This window comes from Onychostoma macrolepis, chromosome 17 (assembly GCF_012432095.1).
Source record: "Onychostoma macrolepis isolate SWU-2019 chromosome 17, ASM1243209v1, whole genome shotgun sequence".
Classification (NCBI taxonomy): domain Eukaryota; kingdom Metazoa; phylum Chordata; class Actinopteri; order Cypriniformes; family Cyprinidae; genus Onychostoma; species Onychostoma macrolepis.
In genome coordinates, this window is record NC_081171.1 from 29,859,254 (window position 1) to 29,882,788 (window position 23,535).

The window sequence follows — 23,535 nt, forward strand, 5'->3', positions numbered from 1 at the left end:
CTGTTTTTCACTCACCCTCGAAGCATCCTATGTGTATGTGACTTTCTTCTTTCAGACGAATCCAATCGGAGTTATATTAAAGATTGTCCTGGCCCCTCCAAGCCTTTCAATGGGGTCAACAGTTCAGAAAACGTGAAATAAAGTGCGCACATCCATAATAAAACATGGCTCCGAGGGGTGAATAAAGGCCTCCTGTAGCGAATCCATGCATTTTTGTAAGATAAATACCCATATTTTAAATGTAATAAACACTTTTGCTCACTTCTGCTGACTGTGGTACGTGGACACCGTCCAGGCGGATGACGTAGGATGTCAGCGTCGTGCGCGCCCCTGAGAAATGCAGGAGCAAAGGAAACAAAGTTTCCATACTTTAGCAAAGGAAAACCAGTCTCCTCTTGACTTATATCGAAATCCTCCAACATTTTTCTTTACAAATCCTCATTTTCCTAATTCGTGACCGGTGTTTTGTTTTGTTCTCTCTCCACGCTCGTCACTAATCACGCAACTCCGAAGTCCCACGTCATCCAAGTGAGAGAAAAGTGCTTTTTACGTTTGAAATATGGATATTTATCTTACAAAAACATGTTGCAGGCAAATGAAATGGAAAGAAATTAAATAAGAGGGCAAAACATCAAAGAGTTTGGGGATGGACTCTTTTGAGTTGGGTTTGTAAATAACCACCCAGCATACCTTATGTCAAGTTGGGTATAAATTCGGTTTGGTCTTTAAGACTTATTTGTGGCAGTGTGAAGAAGCAGTGCTAAATTTGGTCACTCCTATTCCTGATAGCCTGTTTTCCCCAGGTCTATTCAATTCCCGGTACGGTATTAAGATGGCTTACTTGAGGCCATGCAAGGCTGTAAGACACTCTAATCTCTGGAGGTGAGTCTTGAGCATCTAGACTTCTGAGACTACAGGAGATGTGGCTAAGGATAGCTCCTCTAAGGGGATTACTGGAAGTGTGAGGGAGTGTCCTATGACACGCATGACAAGCCAGCGCTCAAGGATTAGGCCATTAGTGATTAGTTGAGTCACACCACAGGCACCAAGGACACAGCCACTCTCATATCTGCCACTCTTACACTCTGCAACCCAGACCTACAGCTTCCACTAGAAACCATGTCGAAGGAAAAACTGGAAGGCTTGGTGAAGCGCATGGAGGTGACCCTCGTGGAGATGGAGCAGCTGAAGCTGCACTGTGGCCGGCAGAGCGAGGAGCTGAGCCAGCTGGTGGTGGAGCTCCGCAGGGAGAACCAGGAGCTCACGGAGAAGTACAACCAGCTGGCCCAGGACATGAAGGAGGCCAAGGAAATCATCGAGCAGTTGCAGGACACCAAGTACGCTTTTGACGCAAAGGAGAGGCAAGCCCAGAAGCTCAGCCGACAACTCTGAAAAGACCACAAAAGGACTGACGACCCAATGTTTACTAGGTGCACGATGGGAATATTTTTGATTACAGAGACTTGTTACAAAGGAGTGAAGGAAACTACATGGACTTGGAAACGTATTTAATAATTACACACTGTGTGCATCTGCTGGTGTGTTTTAGGTCCAGGAGTGAACCAATGTAAAATATGCTGATGTTAATGTACCTTAGTTCACCCCTTAAATGTTTGGTTTCTGTGTAATGAAAGAATGGCGGTCTGCAATTTTTTGCTAACAGAAAATCCTAGATTACGGTTGAAGAAGGTACAAAGCCATGATACTAGAATCGTTAAGCTGCCAGTATTTGAAAAATGAGGTAGTTGTGAAACTGTGGCAATGACGAAGCATATTGTGAAGTGAACCCCTGTCATTTAACAAATTAAAATCACACTCTGGTGGATTAATGCCTGAACACATGGTCGACCTACAGAGGGTTATCTAACCAAATGTAAAATGGCTGAATCCTGCTGGCGACTGTACATGTGAGTCAGTAGTTTTAAAGCAATCATGGAAACACTCTTTTTTGGACCCTAAATCCAAAGGGTGGTGGTTCGGTTATAGATCGCGCCAGCATGGGTTTTGGTGCCCTGTATAGCTGCAAAGTTTATATCCAAATGTATCCTTTTCCAGGTAATCGGTTTAGAAAGATGACTAGATCAAGCTTTGCCATGTGCATGGATTTTCAAAATGCCTTTGAATGAAGACCTTGATTTATGGTTATCCTCATCTTATACTCTCAACATTACATAAACCAATCACTCCTTATGCATTAGAGGCTTTTCTAATGCATTTTTGGGCCCTGTCACAATATGCAAAGCCAGGTATTTAGGGGAAAAAATAGTTATGCTGATAGTCCATCTAAACCTAATAAAACAGCTCCAGTAATTGGCCTGTTCCTAAAGTCAAGAAAACTATCCAATTTGGGAAATTTAGAGGTACTTCCTTTAGTGAAGTGTCCACTATTGGTGCAGTGGTTTCACATTGAAAATGCCTTCTAATTTGAATGAGAAATTTGTAAAATATTGGTATAAATTATAATTCCAGATTAAAATCAGTGATTTTATCCTTGTATCTTTTAGCAGACCCATACCTTAATATGTCCCATTCATGAAATATTTTGATACTGGCAAAATAAGTAATTTCGCTGTAGTGCACTGTGGGGAAAACACTTGCATAGCACCCTGAATGTATGGTGTTATCTGTCACCACTGTGTAATGTTATGTATTATTAAGCTATGTTATGATTTCTACAGAACTCTAAAGTGCCCCTCTGTTGATTGAGTCTGCATACCTGAAGTTTAATTCACTGAGTTCATACGGCATTGTGAAAAAGTTATTTCCAAAAAACATGTATTTAATTTTTAACAAATTCATTTTAATGTTTAATGCATATTTAATTTTGAATGCCATTTCAACAAAACTGACAAAGGTCCTCTGATATAAAACATTACACTGAAATGTGAACTGTGGTTTCCCAGTGGCTATGAAGTTACTACACAACTACATTTAACACTGGATTATGTCTAAAATTAGAACGAGTAAATATTACAAATCCCATCCTCATGAGCCCAGTACTAATGAGACAGTGGAAAAACCAACAGAACCTCATTCTAATGGTAAAGCATGGTGCATGAAAGACTTTACACTGCTTTTCTGCCTCAGTGGTTTGTCTTGAGTCAATGAGAGTGTAAGTGAGATGACATCAAACATCACTCTGATGAAGATGATCTGGAAGGAGAGGATAAATCCCGTCAGTACCAGCTCCTGAAGCTAGAGGGCGAGGCTTGTTTTGCCTCAGCAGACCAATGCATGTCTCTCTCAACTCTTGATTTCACAGAATATCTATCATTATTTATTAGATCACCTCCATCTTTGTTTAAATAGAGCTTAAACGTCCATTTTTGGAAGTCTATAAATAGGTTAATTTACATATTAAACCAAGAAGATGAATCATGAATCTGACTTTCACTTTTTACTTAGTTAACATTAATACATTTGAATATATTTGATAAAACATATGATGGAAGAACACTTAATTCATGATTATTGATTCATTCTTAATTATTTATAAAGTTATGCATTACTGTATTTGCATTTTGTTTTTTGTTTTTTTAAATACCATGGAGCAAACAGAATAATTGATTCCAGACATTGTTGAAAATGTATGCACACCTGAGGTGTAATGCTTCATTTTGTAGCAGAGTTATTCCCAATGATCTACGATACCTAATATTGATTTCAGTGATTATTCCTCATAAGGAATAAAACCGTGCTGATATTCAGAGCAGCAGCATGATTGTAAGTGTGATATTGCTTTTATACAACGGTCCAAAACGCCATTAGTTAATATTGAGTTAGTCAGGGTTTTTTGATCTGCCCTTAAAATGAGCAACTGTAAATTGTATTAAAGATTAAACTGCAAACTCTTATCTCAGAAAGAGAGTTAAGTGGGTTAACTTGTAGGGATTAATTGTGCGCCACAAGAATATTAATGTGCGCTAAATAAATAGGGTTCATTTTTGATTTCACATAGTTCTCTAAGACTGTTATGTTCAAACAGCACACACAAGCTTCAGTGTCTTTGAATGAATCACTTAAGTGAATAATTCAATGACTCACTTGCCGCCACCTACTGGAGTGACTGCAGAAAGAGTCATTGAGAAATCTCCATCACTAACAGCTTGTTACAGTGGACAAGCAAATTATACTGCTGCAGAGCGCTTTGTTTGTTTGTTTGTTTTGTTTTTGAGGCTAAGTGTGTCCTATCATTCATCATGTTTAGGATGTGCCCCAAAATCTTGAGGTGTCGAATAAAATCTTTCCAGTGGAATTTAAATTAATTATTTATTAAATTAATTACTTAAATTAATAATTTTTGCAGAGATGCTATTTTGTAATTATTATTATTATTTTTTAATTATTAATTAGAAGCACAACCATTAACAAATTGAATAGTCTGTTACGACTACTTAGACCAATTTTTTATATATGTATTTAAATATAAAAAATATATAGGCTATATTTAAACGCCCTGTATTTTCAAAACCGCAAGCGGCTCACGACAGGATAAAAAATGGCAAACAATTTTGATTCCCGAAAAATAGGATCTTTTCATTTAATTATTAGTATTATATGTTATTCGTGACCAAACGTTATCACAATTGTACAACAGTAAGAAAAACTGGCATTTGTAAATATGTTTGGCGGAAACGATGGTGGCTATTTTTGTTAGGGGAGTTTTGCCCACTATTAAAATGTTACAACTGTGTGTGTGTGTGTGTGACGCACTGTGGACATTTAACAGCAGTCTTCCCTCACGCTCCTCAGAGAGAGAGAGAGAGAGAGAGAGAGTTCAGAGAGAGAAAGAGAGAGAGAGAGAAGATTGAGTTCAGAGAGAGAGAGTTCAGAGAGAGAGAGAGAGAGAGTTCAGAGAGAGAGAGAGAGAGAGAGAGAGTTCAGAGAGAGAGAGAGAGTTCAGAGAGAGAGAGAGAGTTCAGAGAGAGAGAGAGAGTTCAGAGAGAGAGAGAGAGAGAGAGTTCAGAGAGAGAGAGAGAGAGAGAGAAGATCGAGTTCAGAGAGAGAGAGAGAGTTCAGAGAGAGAGAGAGAGAGAGTTCAGAGAGAGAGAGAGAGAGAGAGAGTTCAGAGAGAGAGTTCAGAGAGAGAGAGAGAGAGAGTTCAGAGAGAGAGAGAGAGAGAGTTCAGAGAGAGAGAGAGAGAGAGTTCAGAGAGAGTTCAGAGAGAGAGAGAGAGAGTTCAGAGAGCAGATCCATCCGCGTGAGATGCGAACATCAGCTCTGCTTTCTTTCGACATCCGAAACGAGTCAAAGTGAGTTATATGTTTACGAGATATTGTTCATTTGTCTTTCATTGTGTTTCTGTATGAGGGGGAAGCTGTTTGTGAGGTTCTCGCTGAAACATGAGCGGTTCATCACAGTCTGTGCTGAGTGATAGTTTGATCGGTCTCTGTTGGGGATTGATGTGGGAATCCTGTTTCACTCTGGCTGGGTTATTGGTCAAAAAGAGTTTATTATCTGAATGAAGGCCGTTGGATGTCATTTTTACAAGATTTATTTATTTATTTATTGTTTACAAAAGCTTAGAAACACTGAACTGAAAGTAAACAGTCAGAGTTAATTGAGAATTGATGTAATTGAAACAAAGCAAGTTCAGATGAATCAAAATAAGTTTCAAACATTCAAACACATTTCATGGTGTGAAATTAATTTTTAAAACACAAGTACCTATAGACTCTCAGTCAACATTATTTAATTAACAACATGTTAAGACAACAAGTCTTTTGATTGTAGTATACTTTGGTTGTATGTCCATTTCGATGACTGTTCGGTGTGTTTTAATGGGATAAATTACATATACAAGTAAAGTTTACATCACATTAAATGTCTCTATGAATTTATGAAAGTTATGAAATGTATTTCACATCTGAACAAAACCTGAAACAACACCGTTCCCCTGCAGTTCAGAAAAGCACAACTTGCAGCGGTGTTGGCAGGTGGCAGCATGCTCAGACTGGCAGCAAAGCCGCCATTTACTATATTAAAGATCTTTCGTAGCTTGTTTCAGGCTGTTTGAACAGGATTTCTGTGAGTGTTGCTCGACTACCCAGAAGTCCAGTGGCTGAAGCTGAAGCGCGTTCAAATCACAGCTACGGTAATTTGCTTCAAACAATAGTGCCACACATACAGCACTGACACTGCATACAAACCTCAGTGCCCTCAGATCACTGCAACGTCAGGCAAATTCAGAAATTAAGAACTGGCTGCTTTTAATTCATGAATGTGGATGTGAAGTGAACACATGATGATGAGCTGGGATTTGAATTGGGATGATGGGAAGAGGAATTGATTGAATGGCAATTCGAAGAAATTCAACAATCACACAACTGAGGACAAAATTATGATTTCATATGGCCATCTGAGACAGATTTTAAGGGTCGTTGCTTTTGCAAAATCGGCCGTTTTTGCACTTGGTGTGCACTAATTATCTGTAATGGCACTAAATCGTAGCCTCTAACATTCTGGCATTTTCAAAAATTTTGTATCACAGTCATGCAAGTGCTCCTATAAGGATAAGGATAAACTTTATTTGTCCCCGAAAGGAAATTTGGGTCACACTTTATATTAGGTGGCCTTAACAACTATGCACTTACATCAAAAAATAAGTACAATGTTCTTATTGTGTTCATATTGTATTTGCAAAACACTATTGCTGGTATTGAGGTGGGATACGGGTAAGGTTAGGGACAGGTTTGGTGGTATGGGTAGGTTTAAGGGTGGGTTAAGGTGTAAGGGATGGTCAACAGTGTAATTATAAATGTAATTACAGATATAACTACATATAGGTATTTTTAAAAATATAAGTACAATGTAAAAACATGTATGTACACAATAAGTGCATTGTATCAAATTATTAATTTAAATGTAAGTACATAGTAGTTAAGGCCACCTAATATAAAGTGGGACCGAAATTTGTCTCGGACAAAGTGCTACAGTGCTACTATGTGCAACAAGATGAATGGGACCTAAGGCTTTGTTATATCCAAATCAATCTGATGTTCAATATTCAACTGTTTCAGTTCAATCAAAACAATCAATGCATCCATCCATCCATCAAAACTGCATCCTGTTTGCTATTTCAGTTATTCTTCACTTCAAAATCATAATTTTAAAATCATAATGAAATTTTAAAGGTATTCTGAAGTTTCTTTACTTTAATTCAGTTTCACAGAAAGTGCGGTGTATGAACTTTGTACTTTTATTTTTAGCTTCAGACTATGAATTAATATAGTCAAAGGATATCAAATATGTTTGGGTCAGCTTTAGAGCACATATTGATTACATTTGTTTCTGTGCAAATTTGTTTGTGTTCTGAATGACTTTAATGCTTGTTTTTTTTTTTTTACAGTTCAGGGCTGTGAATTGTTCATTCTAGGGTACTAAATAAATGAAAATCTAAAGAAAGTTTTGATTTGCATGGCGATGATTGCAAACGTTAAATCTCAAATAGCGCTTTCCTGGGGCTGTTTGGCATGCATTCCTGCGTTGCCAATCTAATGTTTTTCTTTTTTTTTTTCTTTTTTTTTTCATAATTCATGTTTTGAGCCGAGGTGATGTGTCTTGTCTGTTTGAGCATGCACAGCTTCAGGGCTTTTCCAAATGAACAGAAAACTAACACACACCTTTGTCTGTTGCAGGACGGACGTTGGGTGTGTGTGCATTGAATTGGCAGAAAACAGGTATATTGTCCACGTGCCATCTGGACACTTAATATTGTGTGGCACAGGTGTTGTGGTTTAAGCATGTGTGCTGTGTGTTGTATCCAGTCAGGATTGACTTTGAGTCATCAGGATGCTGTCGGTTGTGGTCTGTCTACAGCTGTTACTGGCCTCTGCTTTCACGGTGAGTGAAATATTGCAGTAGTCTATAACAGATGACAGTTCCAGTCAATAAATTACACTTGCATCATCATGTAAGGTAGAATACAGCTAGGAAATATGAAACAGAGATGTATAACTGTTAAGCAAAACATCCCAGCACATGGTGTGAGAGGACAAACCCCATCTGCTTTAAAATTAATATCTAAATGCTGGCCACATTTCATATACTCAGAAACACAGTACAGAAATACTGAACTGTTTGTTCAGGAACATACAGTATGTAATATTAAAATACAATAGTGGCCCCCAAAATATTTGAACATTTGAGCACTTAAGTCACACTTAAAGTCACAATGAAATTGATTTTTTCTTCTATATTATGATGTACATGGGGGGGGGCGGGACTTTCTATGCATCAGCTGTTAATTGGATGTTGAGATGTGGGCGTGGCTCTCAGTGTAATCTCACTAAATGAATGCAGAAATCCTGGCTGCATAGGTTTAATAAAAATTAAAACATGAAACATATACATGGATGAATGGTTAACACATAAGAAAATGCGTTAAGAAAATAGATTAGAAAATAGAATTTTTGTTTCATGGCAACTTTATAACTGTCTGAATGTCATTGTATTAGTGCTGCATTCAGAAAATCCTATACATTGACTTTCAGATTAAGCATTTGGGTGTTTCCAAATATCTTCAAGTGCGCTTATCTCAACGTTTTTTTAGCGAAGGAACTACAGGTGTACTTGATCACATTAACAGCATTATCACACAGCTACTTGCCAAATCAATAAATGGACACACACGAAAATTGATTATTTAATTGAGTTGGATGTGTTTTTCATGCGAGAAGGAATGGAGTGATACTTGCAACATTTATGGCAGCTATGTAGAAAATCAGTTGTCTGGAAAGGCTGTCAGTTAGACAGTTTAGCAACATTATTCGAAAAACACAGAATACCAAGATTGACCAATCAAAATGAAGAATTCCAGAGATGTTGTGCATTAATAAAATGCAACTGATACGAGCACAATATTTCAGTTATCTTAAAATACCACAGAGTGATTAAAGCTCGCAGTCGGCATGACACGAAAATTCACCCTTTCTATTTGGCAAATGCTTGATGTAGTGTGAATTATTGTTAATGATTCATACATGTTTATGTTTCTTTAAAAAAAAAAAAATGTCATAACTGAACCTTCCAGTGAAAATGACAGATTTCTCTCTGGTGACGTATGCTTCTCCAATCATTTAGCAGAACTTTTCTGATCATTTTCTTAAACTCCGCCCCTGCAACTCACCTCCACTTTTGAGAGCCACGCCCACATCTCAACATCCAATCAGCAACCGCTGCACTGAACCAAGTCCTGCCTTGCATTTTTTTTTTTTTCAGATAATCATTTAGGATGTATATCATAATGTGGCAGAAAATATCTGTCGCAGCTTACATTTCCTCATGACTTTAACTTCATACAGTATGCGATTTGATAAAAACCTGATGATTTGCTAACTTGCTAACTGTGTTAATAGCAACCCACCGGTGATTTCTGGGATGAGTGGGGCTCGTATGGCGAATGCAGTCGCAGCTGTGGCGGTGGAGTTACTGTGAGGACGAGACGATGTGTAACCCAGCGGTGAGAGGAAGACTGTCATCACTTTCACAGCCTCGTGTCATTGAGAGACTCTTTTATTTACTGTCATTCTAATGTCATCCAGTGGCCTTTGATGAGTTAACTTGAGTTAGTTCAGGGATGAAACAGATGTCAAGGGGTTCATCAGAGCTGAAACACAGATATTGAATAGTGCTTTGAATGCACAGGAGAGCGAGTTATTCTTCTGTAGCTGAAAGGAGAATATCCAGTTGAAAAGGACACTGTAAACTGAGACGTGAAGGCAGGTCAAGGCAGCAGTGTCATTATTCAGTGTGGGGAAGAGCCCACGGTTGAAAGTACAAGTCATCATTCTGGTTTACTTCTTTTGGCTTTTTAGAGAAGACTCATGGGAAACATGCCTGGCCTCCAGGTGTTCAGTTAAAGAATCCCTATTCTCTATTCCTGTCCTTAAGATATTATTTACACTATAATAAAGCTTCTGTATTGGCATCTACGCTGAAAAAATGATGTAGAAAATATTTTCATATGTGACCATGTGGACAAGTGTCTTAAGTGTCAATTTTTTTCGAAATTGAGATTTATACATCATCTGAAAGCTGAATAAATAAGCTTTCCAGTGATGTATTTCCATTGATGTATTTCCATTGATGTATTTCCATTGATGTATGAAAATCGCCTTTAAAGTTGTCCAAATGAAGTTCTTAGCAATGCATATTACTAATCAAAAATTAAGTTTTGATATATTTGCAGTAAGAAATTTACAAAATATCTTCATGGTACATGATCTTTACTTAATATCCTAATGATTTTTGGCATAAAAGAAAAATTGATAATTTTGACCCATACAATGTGTTTTTGGCTATTACTACAAATATACCCCAGCGACTTAAGACTGGTTTTGTGCTCCAGGGTCACATATATTATTGGCAAGTGAATTAAATGTGAAATTATGTAAAAATGTGAAAAGTAGAAAGATTTTCTTGTTCCATGCAGAGCCTTTACTGTCCATGGAAATTTCCATTGGTTCTTCATGGTGAGATTTTAAAAATGTTCTTCACACTAAGAAGAACTGAAAGTTCTTCACTTTTAAGGACTGATTACTGAAATGTTATTTGAGGAACCAACAATGCTTCTTGTATGGCACCACTGCAAACCCCCTTTTGGAACCTTTATTTTTAAAAGTGTATCCTCTGTTCATCTTACAGAAGTAATATGCAGTGTTTTTTTTTTTGTCACACACACTGATTTAGTCAAGTACGCAAGGTCAAGTATGCACTTTAAGAGGAACGTGGTACATTGTATAATTGTGAGTTTCAGTGGTAGGGTCTTGGTTGGGGAAAGTCTTCACCAGGACATTGAGAGCTTTGGCCATAAATCTGGGTGTTGGAATCTGGTCTGCGTGTTTAGTCTTGCATTTTTACTAAGTGAACGGTGCTTATGAAAACGAGGCAGATTTTCTATAAATGTACCACTCCTCTTTAAATCGTTTGCCTAGCCCAAATTAAGTTAAATAATACTTTCCCATAAGAAAAGGTATTCATACAGTATTCCTACCAGTTGGAATGTCTTCTGTATTTATTTGCATGAAATAACCATGTTATTATGCATGCACGATGCATTGAGCAACATAAAGGTGCATGTTTGTCAGAACTTCCCAGAAACTGAGTTTTACAAGTGAACTCAATAACATGTGAGAAATTTGAGCTTCTGAATACATTTCTTGCTCAAGACTAGAACGTTCCCCTGAGGCGATGTTTCTGGGTCGTCTCTCTTCCAGCGTGGTGCGAGTGTTTTGTCTCGCTGTGTGAATCACACACCGCTCCCTGACTATTACCTCACAATATTACTGTCTGTCATGTGCTGATATAACATTTAGAAATACTGGAAACTCCATCTGTTCATTATTGATGTTAATGATGTATGAGTACATGAGTACAGGAGAACGGGATGACGCCCCTTTGGACCAGATGAGTAAACGAATGAAGTAATGCAGACCTTGTTGTGTCTCGATACACACCTATAAGCGGAGAACACTTGTTATGATCTCTGTGCTTTTGTGTCTGCGTGGGTGTGTTTCTTTAGCGAGGGTGTGCGTTTGTATGCATCATGTCTATAATATATGAGACTTGATTTTAGGGTGTTTTCAAACTTTTTGTGGGCTCTAAGAGACATTTAAAATAATCTCGTGTTGTATTGTGAAAAGTGCTATACAAATAAATGTGGATTGCATTGAATTTTGTCTTATATGTGAATGCCGCAACTCTTGAACACGTGCATAATTGAACACTTTTTATTTTCACGTTTGCATAATGCAAAATATGTTTGGCAATTGCCAGTTACCACACTCTCAGAAATAAAGGTACAAAAGCTGTCACTGGGGTGGTACCTTTTCAAAAGGTACACTTTTGTACCTATTAGGTTCAAATGCGTACACTTATAAGTACTAATATGTATCTTTAAGGTACCAAAATGGCGCCTTTAGGTACAAACATGTACCTTTTGAAAAGGTACCGCCCCAGTGACCGCTTTTATACCTTTATTTCTGAGAGTGCATGCTACATTACAGTAATGTTACACAACAATACTGAGTTGACAGTATTTCTCAGATTTTTAAAAAAGAAGCATGTTCCAAATCTCACCTTTGTGTCCTCTTTCTACAGAACTGATGGAGGTCATAGCTGTGTGGGTCCAGAGAAGTCCTATCGCTCATGTAATATCCAGGTACACACTGGAAACCTGACCCATGTGCATGTTAGAAATGAAATTTTATATCTGATCAATTAGTACCATACTAAAGTTCATTGCTTTTGGGCATTGTATATTGTGCTTTGCTTTGACGTTATTAATATTTACATTATCATTCAAAAGTCTCTTCTGCTCACTAAGACTGCACATTTTTGATCAAAAAATATAGTAAAGAACAGTAATATTGTGAAAAACTATTGCTATTCAAACTATTGCAAACAGCTGTTTTCTTTGTGAATATCTGTTAAACTGTAATTTATTCCTGTGATCAAAGCTGCATTTTCAGCATCATTTCTCCAGTCTTCAGTGTCACATGATCTTCAGAAATCATTCTGCTCAAGAAACATTTCTGATTATTATCAATGTTGAAAACAGTTGTGCTGCACAATATTTTTGTGGAAACTGTGATGCATTTTTCCCCCCGGGATTCTTTGATAAATAATACATTCAAAAGAACAGCATTTATTCCAAACTGAAAGTTTTTGTAACATTTTTGTAACTTTTTGATCAATTTAATGCATCCTTGCTGAATAAAAGTATTCATTTTCTGACCCCAAACCTTCTTTTTGTCTGAGTTATCAGGACTGTCCCGAGGGATCCAGGGATTTCAGAGAGGAGCAGTGCTCTCAGTTTGATGGCACTGATTTTCAAGGAAAGCGCTACAAATGGCTGCCATACTATGGTGGTATGTACAGACAGGAAGTGATTCTGTGTGGCAGGATCAAAAATGAAAAATGTAGCTTGGAATACTAGAGGTTTAGCAGAAATTCTGTGCAGCTGACAGTGCCAATGTTATGCTGTATCTTCTCTCTTCTCTTCTCTTCTCTTCTCTTCTCTTCTCTTCTCTTCTCTTCTCTTCTCTTCTCTTCTCTTCTCTTCTCTTCAGGAGAAAACCCCTGTGAGCTCAACTGCATTCCCAGAGGAGAGAACTTCTACTATCGGCACAAGTCTGCGGTGGTGGACGGCACACCCTGCCATCCCGGAGCAAAGGACATCTGTGTGGACGGACTCTGTAAGGTTAGCGCAACAGTCTACTTCAGTCATCTACACTTATTTTAACCAACTTACCTGAGTGTGGAATAAACCTCATATAGTTTTTGAAAGAGTTGCTCATTTCGACCAGATGGTCGACCAGTCAACTAGTGGATAACTGAAGTCCAGTAGTGTATCTACATTTTTTTTTTATTTTTAGATTTAGATTTTCTTTCTTCTTCAAAGCAGATGAATTTAGAGACAGAACCACTCTTGGTAAATTCCCTTTGAGCGGTTTCTAAATTCATTCCCCATTACTGCACCGCTGCTAAAGCCATCAAAACACTGCTTGTGTAACAAATCCCCTGCCCACAGGAACAAATTTCAGAACAGGTACTAGCAGACCTCAGTTCGCCTGCTTTGTTCCTGTTAGAGTGCTCAGTCCAAAGCTCTCAGTTTTTGTGAGCCCCCTATAAGAATGAGTCTAATCAGAAATGACCAGCCCAATTATGGAGGTCTTTCTTAAAGGGATAGTTCACTCAAAAAAATAAACTCCTGTCACTGTTTACTCAATGTTGTTCCAAACCCAGACTTTTGTTCATCTTCAGAACACAAATGGAGGATATTTTTAATGAAACCTGAGAGATTTCTGTCCCTCTGTTAAAAGTCCATACAATCAAAACTTTGATGCTTTAAAAAGTTCATAAAGAGATTGTGAAAGTAAATCTTTATTTAATGAAATATTTAATTTGGGCTTTTACTCACATCAGGGTCATTAACGTTAACTAGAACTACAAAAAATAAATAAATAAATAAAATAAGCCTGACCTAAAAAAAAGAAAGAAAAAAACATATTTTATTTCATCTAATTGCCAAGGCAACATTTTTCATTTTCATTTAGGTTAAAATTAATTAAAATTTTAAATGGTATTAATAAAAATGGCAAAAAGCACAAAACAAAATTGGTAAAACTTAACTAAAATTAAAATGCAAAAAAAAAAATAAATAATAAAACATATAATAGTTTCTCAGTGATGCTGATTCACATATAAACTTTAATCAGCACACATACACAGAGCACATCAAATGTTATGAAACATGAAGAGTGAGAATATGATGACATCATTTTCTTTTTGAATCATCTAACCCTTTAAAACTGACTATCATCCAGACATCCCGCCCAACTGACTAGTCAATTATGGAAATATGCGGTTTTGCACATCCCTAGTGCAGGTGCTTTCTTGCCTGCTGTGGTTTAGTAAATATTATGGCTGCCTAAGAGCTTTAAATTCTTGGAATTCATTTTAACGTTTAGTCATTTGTTCTTGGTTTTTTAATGAGGTCTACTCAGAATAATCAGCATATACACATATATTTAAAGCATATAATTGCTTTAAATTTGACATTTTAAAAGCAGGAAGACAGTGAAAACAGTGAACTTTCTTTTTTTTTTTTTTTTAAAGCGTAAGAGTCTTTAATTGGCTGTTTGAAATTTCTCAGTGGACATTACAATCTTTGTTAAATCGCGGAGCCTCAGTCCCTGTATTTTACCTTGACTGTGGAGGGTGTTTAGAGAACTACAGCTCTGTTTCTGTTCTGTTCTCAGCGTCTCGGCTGTGATAACATGCTGGAGTCGCTCCAGGAGGAGGATCCCTGTCTACAGTGTGGAGGAAACGGACAGTCATGCAGTCTAGTCAAAAACAGTTTCTCAATGCGAAACCTGCCCAAAGGTAAACTCACCCAAGATACAACCGCATTTACATTTTATATGTATGTTCCTGTGCCTGAAAAAATAGTTTTATCTCTGGCTTACAGGTTACAATCAGATGTTCATCATCCCTGTTGGGGCGACCACTATACGCATCAAGGAAACAGTACCAACGCGCAATTACCTTGGTGAGTGTATGTGAGTAAGATCCTAATCCAAATATTTTCATCAGCATCATTGACCGTTTTATCCTGGCATTTTTCCTCTGACAGCAATCAAAAACCTGCGTGGAGAGTACTACCTTAACGGACATTGGGTGATCGATGTATCTCGTGCCACATCTATTGCTGGCACTGTGCTGTATTACCAGAGAGGAACCGAGGGTGAAAAAACTCCTGAGATAATCACAGGCCGCGGCCCGACCACTGAGCCCCTAGTGATAGAGGTGAGAGCCCATTTAAGGTTTCCTATTAGATGTGTGTGTGTGTTAATTAATGTTGGAAGTAGAAATGCACAATTAATCAAAATAAAACTGAAAATGGGATATGGCTAGTGCAGTCATCCAACAGTAAATGCTCTGATCTAATTGAAGAAATATATGAGCTGCATGTTTCAGAGTGAAGCATGGCACTGTGTTCATTTACACGTGAGCAGCTCATGATCCGGTGGTGTTTTTAGCATCTCAGAGTGTCTCTGTTCACAGTAAATGCTGCTCCGCATGAGCACATCGGATTCAAATCCAATCGCTCAAACCACTTCAGGAGGTGGTCTGGGATGCATTCTAGACAAAACTGAACAAGTGTAAATGCATCTGGTTGTTGAAACCACAAATGTAAATGTTAATCCTCCCAGAATGTTAAAATAATAAACGTGTGAGAGCGTGTTATAGGCTATATGACGTGTCGTAGCTAGATATGACAGCACTAATGCAACACGCACTGCTGTAGATGAGGAGCTCTTCAGCAAGTCGACGTGCAAATTGCTGCAAATGAAACTGAAAGTAAATTGTAGGCGCTCAACACACAGTCATATTCATTAAACTTTCCAGTGCTGATGCCGCTCTCTCTCCTGTTGCAGTCTTTCATCTTGAAATTAGCTGAAGATGAAGAAAATGCAGTGCATACTGTATATGTTGCTTTTGTTGACTTGAACTCCATTAAATTTGCATATAGCGCAGGAATTGAAGATCAGATTTATATCCGTTTTGCGGAGACAAATTGATGTGTCCAATTGTAAATGGAACTGTTTTAACAAATCAAATTGTTTTCCGATCAGAGAAAACGCATGAAGGGTTTAAACTGGCCCAAAAAAGAACAAAACAACTCTGTGTCAGTATCTGTAAAATCCAAGACCACTGCAGTGAAGAAGAGCCTGCAAAATGTAAACAAAAACTTACTGTGTGCATTCACCTGTTTGAGACATAATTTACACAGAACACTATGACCATCAGTGTCTGTTTCTCTACAGCTCATCACTCAAGAAGGCAATGAGGGAGTAGAGTATGAGTATTATTTTCCAAACGGACGCTCAGTGGAGGGATATTACTGGAGCTACGGCTCCTGGTCTGCCTGCAGCAAGGAGTGCGGCTCAGGTCAGTATCAGAGCACCAGTAAGCAGTTTGCATTGAGGAAATATGGCAGGCTTAGCCTCTGGGTTTTGTAGAAGGACACAGGAAGAGTGTCTGTGTTTCATTTAAGGCAAGATACTGCAGGCAAAACCATTGTATTTTAATGCACTGGTCATATTTTAGACTAGTGGAAAGAAAACATCCAAGATACACATTTAAGTGTTTTATTACAATTGATCTATTAGCATCTGTAGATTTCTATTATAATACATATCTTTAATGGCTGCTTTCTCAAAAATGAGTCAGAAATCTCCACTTCAGCAGCGCTGGAAACTTTGCCTGAAAGTTTCATTCCTATCTATATTCTGAAGGGGTTTACAGAGGGGTTTGTTTACATAACAGTGTTATGTAAGCTGATTTATGTAACACTGTATTCATGAAAACATGGTGCTTTTTTTCTGGCTTTAATATGGTTCTGACAGTATTTTCTGATTTATGGAGTGATAACAAGAGAAACCCAAAATGCCCTCTGTAATAACCCTCTTTAATATGTCAACAAAATTACACAAGAACTTTGAACCTGGCTTTATCCAATGTTCAGATTTCTGTTTTGAATGCATGTTTCGTCTCATTTAGACTATGCATATTTAGTCTTAGTGTCATCACTCAGCTCAATTTATTTCAAATTCGGATTACTGCCAGAAACAGCTAACTGGGCTTTTTAAATGGGCATTTTGTGGAGTCTGTTAAAAATGCATAGATGTGTGTCACAAACACCCTGGACTGATCAGGACAGATAGGGTGTGTATCAAGGCAACCAGCTCCAGTAGAGCCAAGCAGCACATCCTGAGGAAGGTAAGCTCAAAAGTGGCACTGTTTGAAGAGTATGAAGGGGATGTTTAATTTCTGGCATATTTCATCTCTGATTAAAGACTAGCTGCAGCAGGAATCTTCAGGCAGTGTGGATGATGTTTTCACTGAAGTACATCAGAAGCAATTGCAGTTGAGAAGCGTATCATCAGAGCTTGGGAGGGCTGCTGTTCATGAGATGCACATGATGATGTATAATAACAGTCTTTATGAATATCTAGTAAGAAGGAAAGTAGAGCCATACTGGGTGCCAGTATACAGCAGCTTATGCTGTAACTGTTGATTCTGGAAGTCTGAACAAAAAATATTTAAAACTTGGAAGACTTTGGGCATGTAATGTCATTGTTGTTTTCATGTTTATTCATTTTTGTTCATATAATGCAGGGATTCCCAAATGTTTTTTGTCAGCCAGATCCCTTAAAATACATTTTTTACTTGAAATAACTCAGAAAAGTTAATATTTCAGTAATTTAACAATGCATTTGCATGTTTACAGTTCTCGGATGTTGGTTAATGGTCACATTGACTTGCAGATGAACAAATAATATATTTATATTTTTAGTGTTCAAGTGTTTAAATTATTATTACTTTACATTTTTATGATTTGACTAATTATTAACTTTTTATCAACTCGCAAACCCACTGCAGTTATTTCATTAAGCCCGGTTTAGGAAACCCTGGTGTAATGTAATGTTTAATGCATTTATTGATGTTGATGTAAATATAGAATTTGTGTTTTCTTTGCCTTTTTATATCAATATGGTACTTTAATGGTAAGTTTAAAACAAATTTGATAAAAAAAAGTAATCTGAAAGTAATCTAAAAAGTAATCAGAATACATTATCTAAAATGAGTAACCAAGATTATTTTACTAACTACAGTTTTCATCATGTAATTTGTAATCAGTAACGGTCTACAATTCGTAAGTACTGTAATCTACTCTGCTGGAGAACAGGATCATTGGATATGCACAAACTTACACTGATCATACCAGCCTGTTCATGTTGTCATTAAAGCAAAGTAAGGACCAAAGCCTGCTGATGTCACTGTTAGTACAGTGTATATCAACCTTTTTGACTTTAAGGCCACTCATCGTCAAAAATGATATTCAGAGATATTTCTGATATTTCTGCTGTAATGACAAAGCAGCTAATTTTCAAACTTTTTATTTACAGACTGTAGGAGTGGCAATATATTACAATTCAGTAAAATAATTAAAATATTAAAATTCCGTAAGTTTCTGCTCATTTCAAACTTTTTTATATATATACAGTAACTAGTGGCAACATATTAAAATTATTTTAAAATAATTCTGAATAATTCAAATAATTAAATTACAGAACTTTAAATAAGAAAAGACACGAAAACTGATCAGAAACTAACTTTAAACAAACTCAAAATGCATAGCTGACTCTGGGCTGAGCTCAGGGGTTGGAGCCATCACTGGACTGTATTCTGGGGCAGGAGCCATCACTGGGCTGTACTCAGGGTCTGGAGCTGACTCTGGTCAGGGGCTGGAGCCATCACTGGGCTGTACTCAGGGACTGAAGTCGACACTGGGCTGTACTCAGGGGCTGGAGTCGACACTGGGCTGTACTTTTTTTTTATATACAGTAACTAGTGGTAACATATTAAAATTATTTTAAAATAATTCTGAATAATTCAAATAATTAAATGACAGAACTTTAAATAAGAAAAGACATGAAAACTGATCAGAAACTAACTTTAAACAAACTCAAAATGCATAGCTGACTCTGGGCTGAGCTCAGGGGTTGGAGCCATCACTGGACTGTATTCTGGGGCAGGAGCCATCACTGGGCTGTACTCAGGGGCTGGAGCTGACTCTGGTCAGGGGCTAGAGCCATCACTGGGCTGTACTCAGGGGCTGGAGCCATCACTGGGCTGTACTCAGGGGCTGGAGTCGACACTGGGCTGTACTCAGGGGATGGAGCCGACTCTGGTCAGGGGCTAGAGCCATCACTGGGCTGTACTCAGGGGCTGGAGTCAACACTGGGCTGTACTCAGGGGCTGGAGCCATCACTGGGCTGTACTCAGGGGTTGGAGCCGACTCTGGTCAGGAGCTAGAGCCATCACTGGGCTGTACTCAGGGGCTGGAGCCAACACTGGCCTTTACTCAGGTGCTGGAGCCATCACTGGGCTGTACTCAGGGGCTGGAGCCGACTCTGGTCAGGGGCTAGAGCCATCACTGGGCTATACCCAGGGGCTGGAACCAATACTTGGCTGTACTCAGGGGTTGGAGCCGACTCTGGTCAGGAGCTAGAACCATCACTGGGCTGTACTCAGGGGCTGGAGCCAACACTGGCCTTTACTCAGGTGCTGGAGCCATCACTGGTCTATACTCAGGGGCTAGAGCCATCACTGGGCTGTACTCAGGGGCTGAAGCCATCACTGGGCTGTACTCAAGGGCTAGATCCATCACTGGGCTATACTCAGGGGCTGGAGCCATCACTGGGCTGTACTCAAGGGCTAGATCCATCACTGGGCTATACTCAGGGGTTAGAGCCATCATTGGGTCGTACTCAGGGGCTGGAGCTGACACTGGGCTGTACTCAGGGGCTAGATCCATCACTGGGCTGTACTCAGGGGCTAGAGCCATCATTGGGCTGTACTCAGGGGCTGGAGCCGACAGTGGGCTGTACTCAGGGGCTGGAGCTATCACTGGACTCTGGTCAGGGGCTGGAGCCATCACTGGTCTTTGCACAGGGGCTGGAGCAATCACTGGGCTGTACTCTGGGGCTGGAGCCGACACTGGACTCTGGTCAGGGGCTGGAGCCATCACTGGTCTTTACACAGCCGCTGGAACCATCACCGGGCTGTACTCTGGGGCTGGAGCCATCACTGAACACTGGTCAGGGGCTGGAGCCATCACTGGGCTGTAGTCAGGGGCTGAAGCTATCACTGAGCTGTACTCAGGGGCTGGATCTATCACTGGGCTGTACTCAGGGACTGGAGCCATCACTGGGCTGTACTCAGGGGCTGGAGTCGACACTGGGCTGTACTCAGGGGATGGAGCCGACTCTGGTCAGGGGCTAGAGCCATCACTGGGCTGTACTCAGGGGCTGGAGTCAACACTGGGCTGTACTCAGGGGCTGGAGCCATCACTGGGCTGTACTCTGGGGCTGGAGCCGACTCTGGTCAGGAGCTAGAGCCATCACTGGGCTGTACTCAGGGGCTGGAGCCAACACTGGCCTTTACTCAGGTGCTGGAGCCATCACTGGGCTGTACTCAGGGGCTGGAGCCGACTCTGGTCAGGGGCTAGAGCCATCACTGGGCTATACCCAGGGGCTGGAACCAATACTTGGCTGTACTCAGGGGTTGGAGCCGACTCTGGTCAGGAGCTAGAACCATCACTGGGCTGTACTCAGGGGCTGGAGCCAACACTGGCCTTTACTCAGGTGCTGGAGCCATCACTGGTCTATACTCAGGGGCTAGAGCCATCACTGGGCTGTACTCAGGGGCTGAAGCCATCACTGGGCTGTACTCAAGGGCTAGATCCATCACTGGGCTATACTCAGGGGCTGGAGCCATCACTGGGCTGTACTCAAGGGCTAGATCCATCACTGGGCTATACTCAGGGGTTAGAGCCATCATTGGGTCGTACTCAGGGGCTGGAGCTGACACTGGGCTGTACTCAGGGGCTAGATCCATCACTGGGCTGTACTCAGGGGCTAGAGCCATCACTGGGCTGTACTCAGGGGCTGGAGCCGACAGGGGGCTGTACTCAGGGGCTGGAGCTATCACTGGACTCTGGTCAGGGGCTGGAGCCATCACTGGTCTTTGCACAGGGGCTGGAGCAATCACTGGGCTGTACTCTGGGGCTGGAGCCGACACTGGACTCTGGTCAGGGGCTGGAGCCATCACTGGTCTTTACACAGCCGCTGGAACCATCACCGGGCTGTACTCTGGGGCTGGAGCCATCACTGAACACTGGTCAGGGGCTGGAGCCATCACTGGGCTGTAGTCAGGGGCTGAAGCTATCACTGAGCTGTACTCAGGGGCTGGATCTATCACTGGGCTGTACTCAGGGACTGGAGCCATCACTGGGCTGTACTCAGGGGCTGGAGCTATCACTGGGCTGTACTCAGGGGCTGGAGCTATCACTGGACTCTGGTCAGGGGCTGGAGCCATCACTGGGCTGTACTCAGGGGCTGGATCTATCACTGGGCTGTACTCAGGGGCTAGAGCCATCACTGAGCTGTACTCAGGGGCTGGAGCTATCACTGGGCTGTACTCAGGGACTGGAGCCATCACTGGGCTGTACTCAGGGGCTGGATCTATCACTGGGCTGTACTCAGGGACTGGAGCCATCACTGGGCTGTACTCAGGGACTGGAGCCATCACTGGGCTGTACTCAGGAGCTGGAGCCGACATTGGGCTGAAGAGGATTGTTTCTTCTTCCTCAGTCTCCTCCTTTGGGCTGAGGTTATATGGAGCATTGAGGCTTTAGCAGTCTCAGGACTGGGCTGACACTCTGGAGCGGATTCAAGAACAGACTCTGGAGCTGAGAGAAGACGTCTTCAGCACTACCCGGATGCAAGTAAAGGCTGGATCTGTCACTTTAGGTATCAGCTCAGCGCTGTTAGAAATCATCTTTCGGGCTTGGGGAAAGACGGGTGGACTGGGTGACATGGTCCCAGTGGTAAGGTATATGGAGGGTGCAGGCTTAGGGTGAGCTGGAGTGCCCATACACTTTCGGATGGAGACTGAATGATGATAGTGATTGCCCTCATTAACTGCATCAACTAAGAAATTTGAACCATTTAGACAGAGGATGCAATTAATAAAGTCCACTAAGGGCCTATTACAATCAACAGGAGAAAGGAGAAAACTGAAATAGCTCATTTTAATAACTTCAGTCCCATCCAAAAGCAGGCATTGAGCATTGTATCGCTCCAGCTCACCAGATGGGAGTTTTCCCAGAACTCCTCCACATACCACTCCAGAGGTCATCCGTGCTGTTGGGGAAGAGGTAATCTTCAGCCTGGTTTATTAAATCCTTGTTTTGTTCCTGCATTCTGTCATGGGTTTGTGGGTGTCATGAAGGACACGATGAAGAAGATCCTTAGGAAGATTTGTTTAATATCACTCAAAACATGAAACAGGAGAAAATACAACCACTGTAACACAAACAAGCAGAATCAATGCAGGACAAAGGTGAACTGGAAACTGAGGGCTTAATTATAAAGCAGACATGGGGCGAAACCAATGAGGCACACCAGAACAGAAAATTCGAATTAATCAGTAACCAAAGAAACAAATAAGCAGGGAACGAAGGAGAGCTGAACTAATTAACAGGTTAGAAAATGGATCATGAAACTGAAAACAGAAAAGACATGAAAACTGACCAAAAATAAACTTTTTTGTGACAATTTTTTTACTTTTTTATTACCAATAAATTTGTACTTTTTCCATGTTTGTTTGCTCAATTAGCCATTTCTGAGCAATTTCTACCCACAAATATTTTAGAGCTTGAAAAAAAAGTAGAAAAAACTATTCTTAATAAATATTTCTATGGCATTTCCAGGTCTAGAAATCAAACATTTACATTTTATCCATATATCCAGGCTTTCCAATACTGTGAGAGCCCTAGATCACAAATAAAAAAGAGGTTTTGAGGGAACTAATTATTAAAAAAATACAGTTTGATTTTTTTTTTAAGCCTTAATGCTTGTTTTGATTTTGAGGCCCATTTTGAAGTTTGCTGAGGGCCCCGGTTGAGAACTATTGTGTTAGTAGGCTGCTGATATTATGCCCCGCATGCAATTGTTATGGTTGGGATTTATTCACATATTAGTTATGCATTTATTCATGGTTGGTATATTTGTATTGAAAAAGGGTTTCTATATTTCTGTAATTTTGCAATCCTTTTTCCATATATTTTAGGTTACCAGTCACGTCTGGTCTTCTGTACCTTTGATGATGAAGCATATTCAGATTACCTGTGTGCTTCCTACCCTCGACCCCTCAGTAACCGCACATGCAATGAACAGCAGTGCCCACAAACCCACAGGTACAGCATTTTCAGCTCAAAGCCAACTGTAGTGTGTTTGGTGCATTAACACCTGGAATTTCTCTTTACAGTGTTTATTTAATATCAGAAACTGATTTCTGCCCACAAATGTGTTTTTAATGTTGTGTTATAAATTGCGGTTGCTGTCTGACTTGTGGAGAAGCGTTGGGTCTCACAGCTTTGGCTGTACTGTTCCTGTTCTG

The 23,535-nt window shown here is 40.0% G+C and overlaps 2 protein-coding genes across 5 annotated transcripts in view; both read left to right on the top strand.

The window, feature by feature from the left end:
• The first annotated feature begins 207 nt into the window (after positions 1–207).
• On the top strand, positions 208–2,613 carry LOC131523444 (golgin subfamily A member 3-like). Its single transcript, XM_058749832.1, has 2 exons — positions 208–700; positions 804–2,613. The coding sequence occupies exon 2, from the start codon at positions 1,120–1,122 to the stop codon at positions 1,390–1,392; it is 273 nt and encodes a 90-aa protein (XP_058605815.1). The 5' UTR covers positions 208–700; positions 804–1,119; the 3' UTR covers positions 1,393–2,613.
• A 2,543-nt stretch (positions 2,614–5,156) lies between these two features.
• Positions 5,157–23,535, top strand: part of paplna (papilin a, proteoglycan-like sulfated glycoprotein) — a 39,349-nt gene continuing 20,970 nt past the window's right edge. For 2 of the 4 annotated variants that reach the window (XM_058750323.1, XM_058750326.1), the window contains exons 1-13: positions 5,173–5,252; positions 5,998–6,094; positions 7,638–7,679; positions 7,767–7,842; positions 9,357–9,460; positions 12,100–12,160; positions 12,767–12,869; positions 13,071–13,201; positions 14,763–14,886; positions 14,972–15,052; positions 15,137–15,309; positions 16,332–16,455; positions 23,206–23,332. In XM_058750323.1, coding sequence (XP_058606306.1) covers positions 7,792–7,842; positions 9,357–9,460; positions 12,100–12,160; positions 12,767–12,869; positions 13,071–13,201; positions 14,763–14,886; positions 14,972–15,052; positions 15,137–15,309; positions 16,332–16,455; positions 23,206–23,332 — 1,079 coding nt within the window. In that variant the 5' untranslated portion in view covers positions 5,173–5,252; positions 5,998–6,094; positions 7,638–7,679; positions 7,767–7,791. Of the gene's footprint in view, positions 5,253–5,303; positions 6,095–7,637; positions 7,680–7,766; positions 7,843–9,356; positions 9,461–12,099; positions 12,161–12,766; positions 12,870–13,070; positions 13,202–14,762; positions 14,887–14,971; positions 15,053–15,136; positions 15,310–16,331; positions 16,456–23,205; positions 23,333–23,535 lie in introns of those variants that run through there. The other 2 variants (XM_058750325.1, XM_058750324.1) reach the window with 2 other exon arrangements.

What these genes read in the sequence shown, in the direction of transcription:
- LOC131523444 (XM_058749832.1), top strand. Translation starts at nt 1,120, where the DNA reads ATGTCGAAGGAAAAACTGGAAGGCTTGGTGAAGCGCATGGAGGTGACC.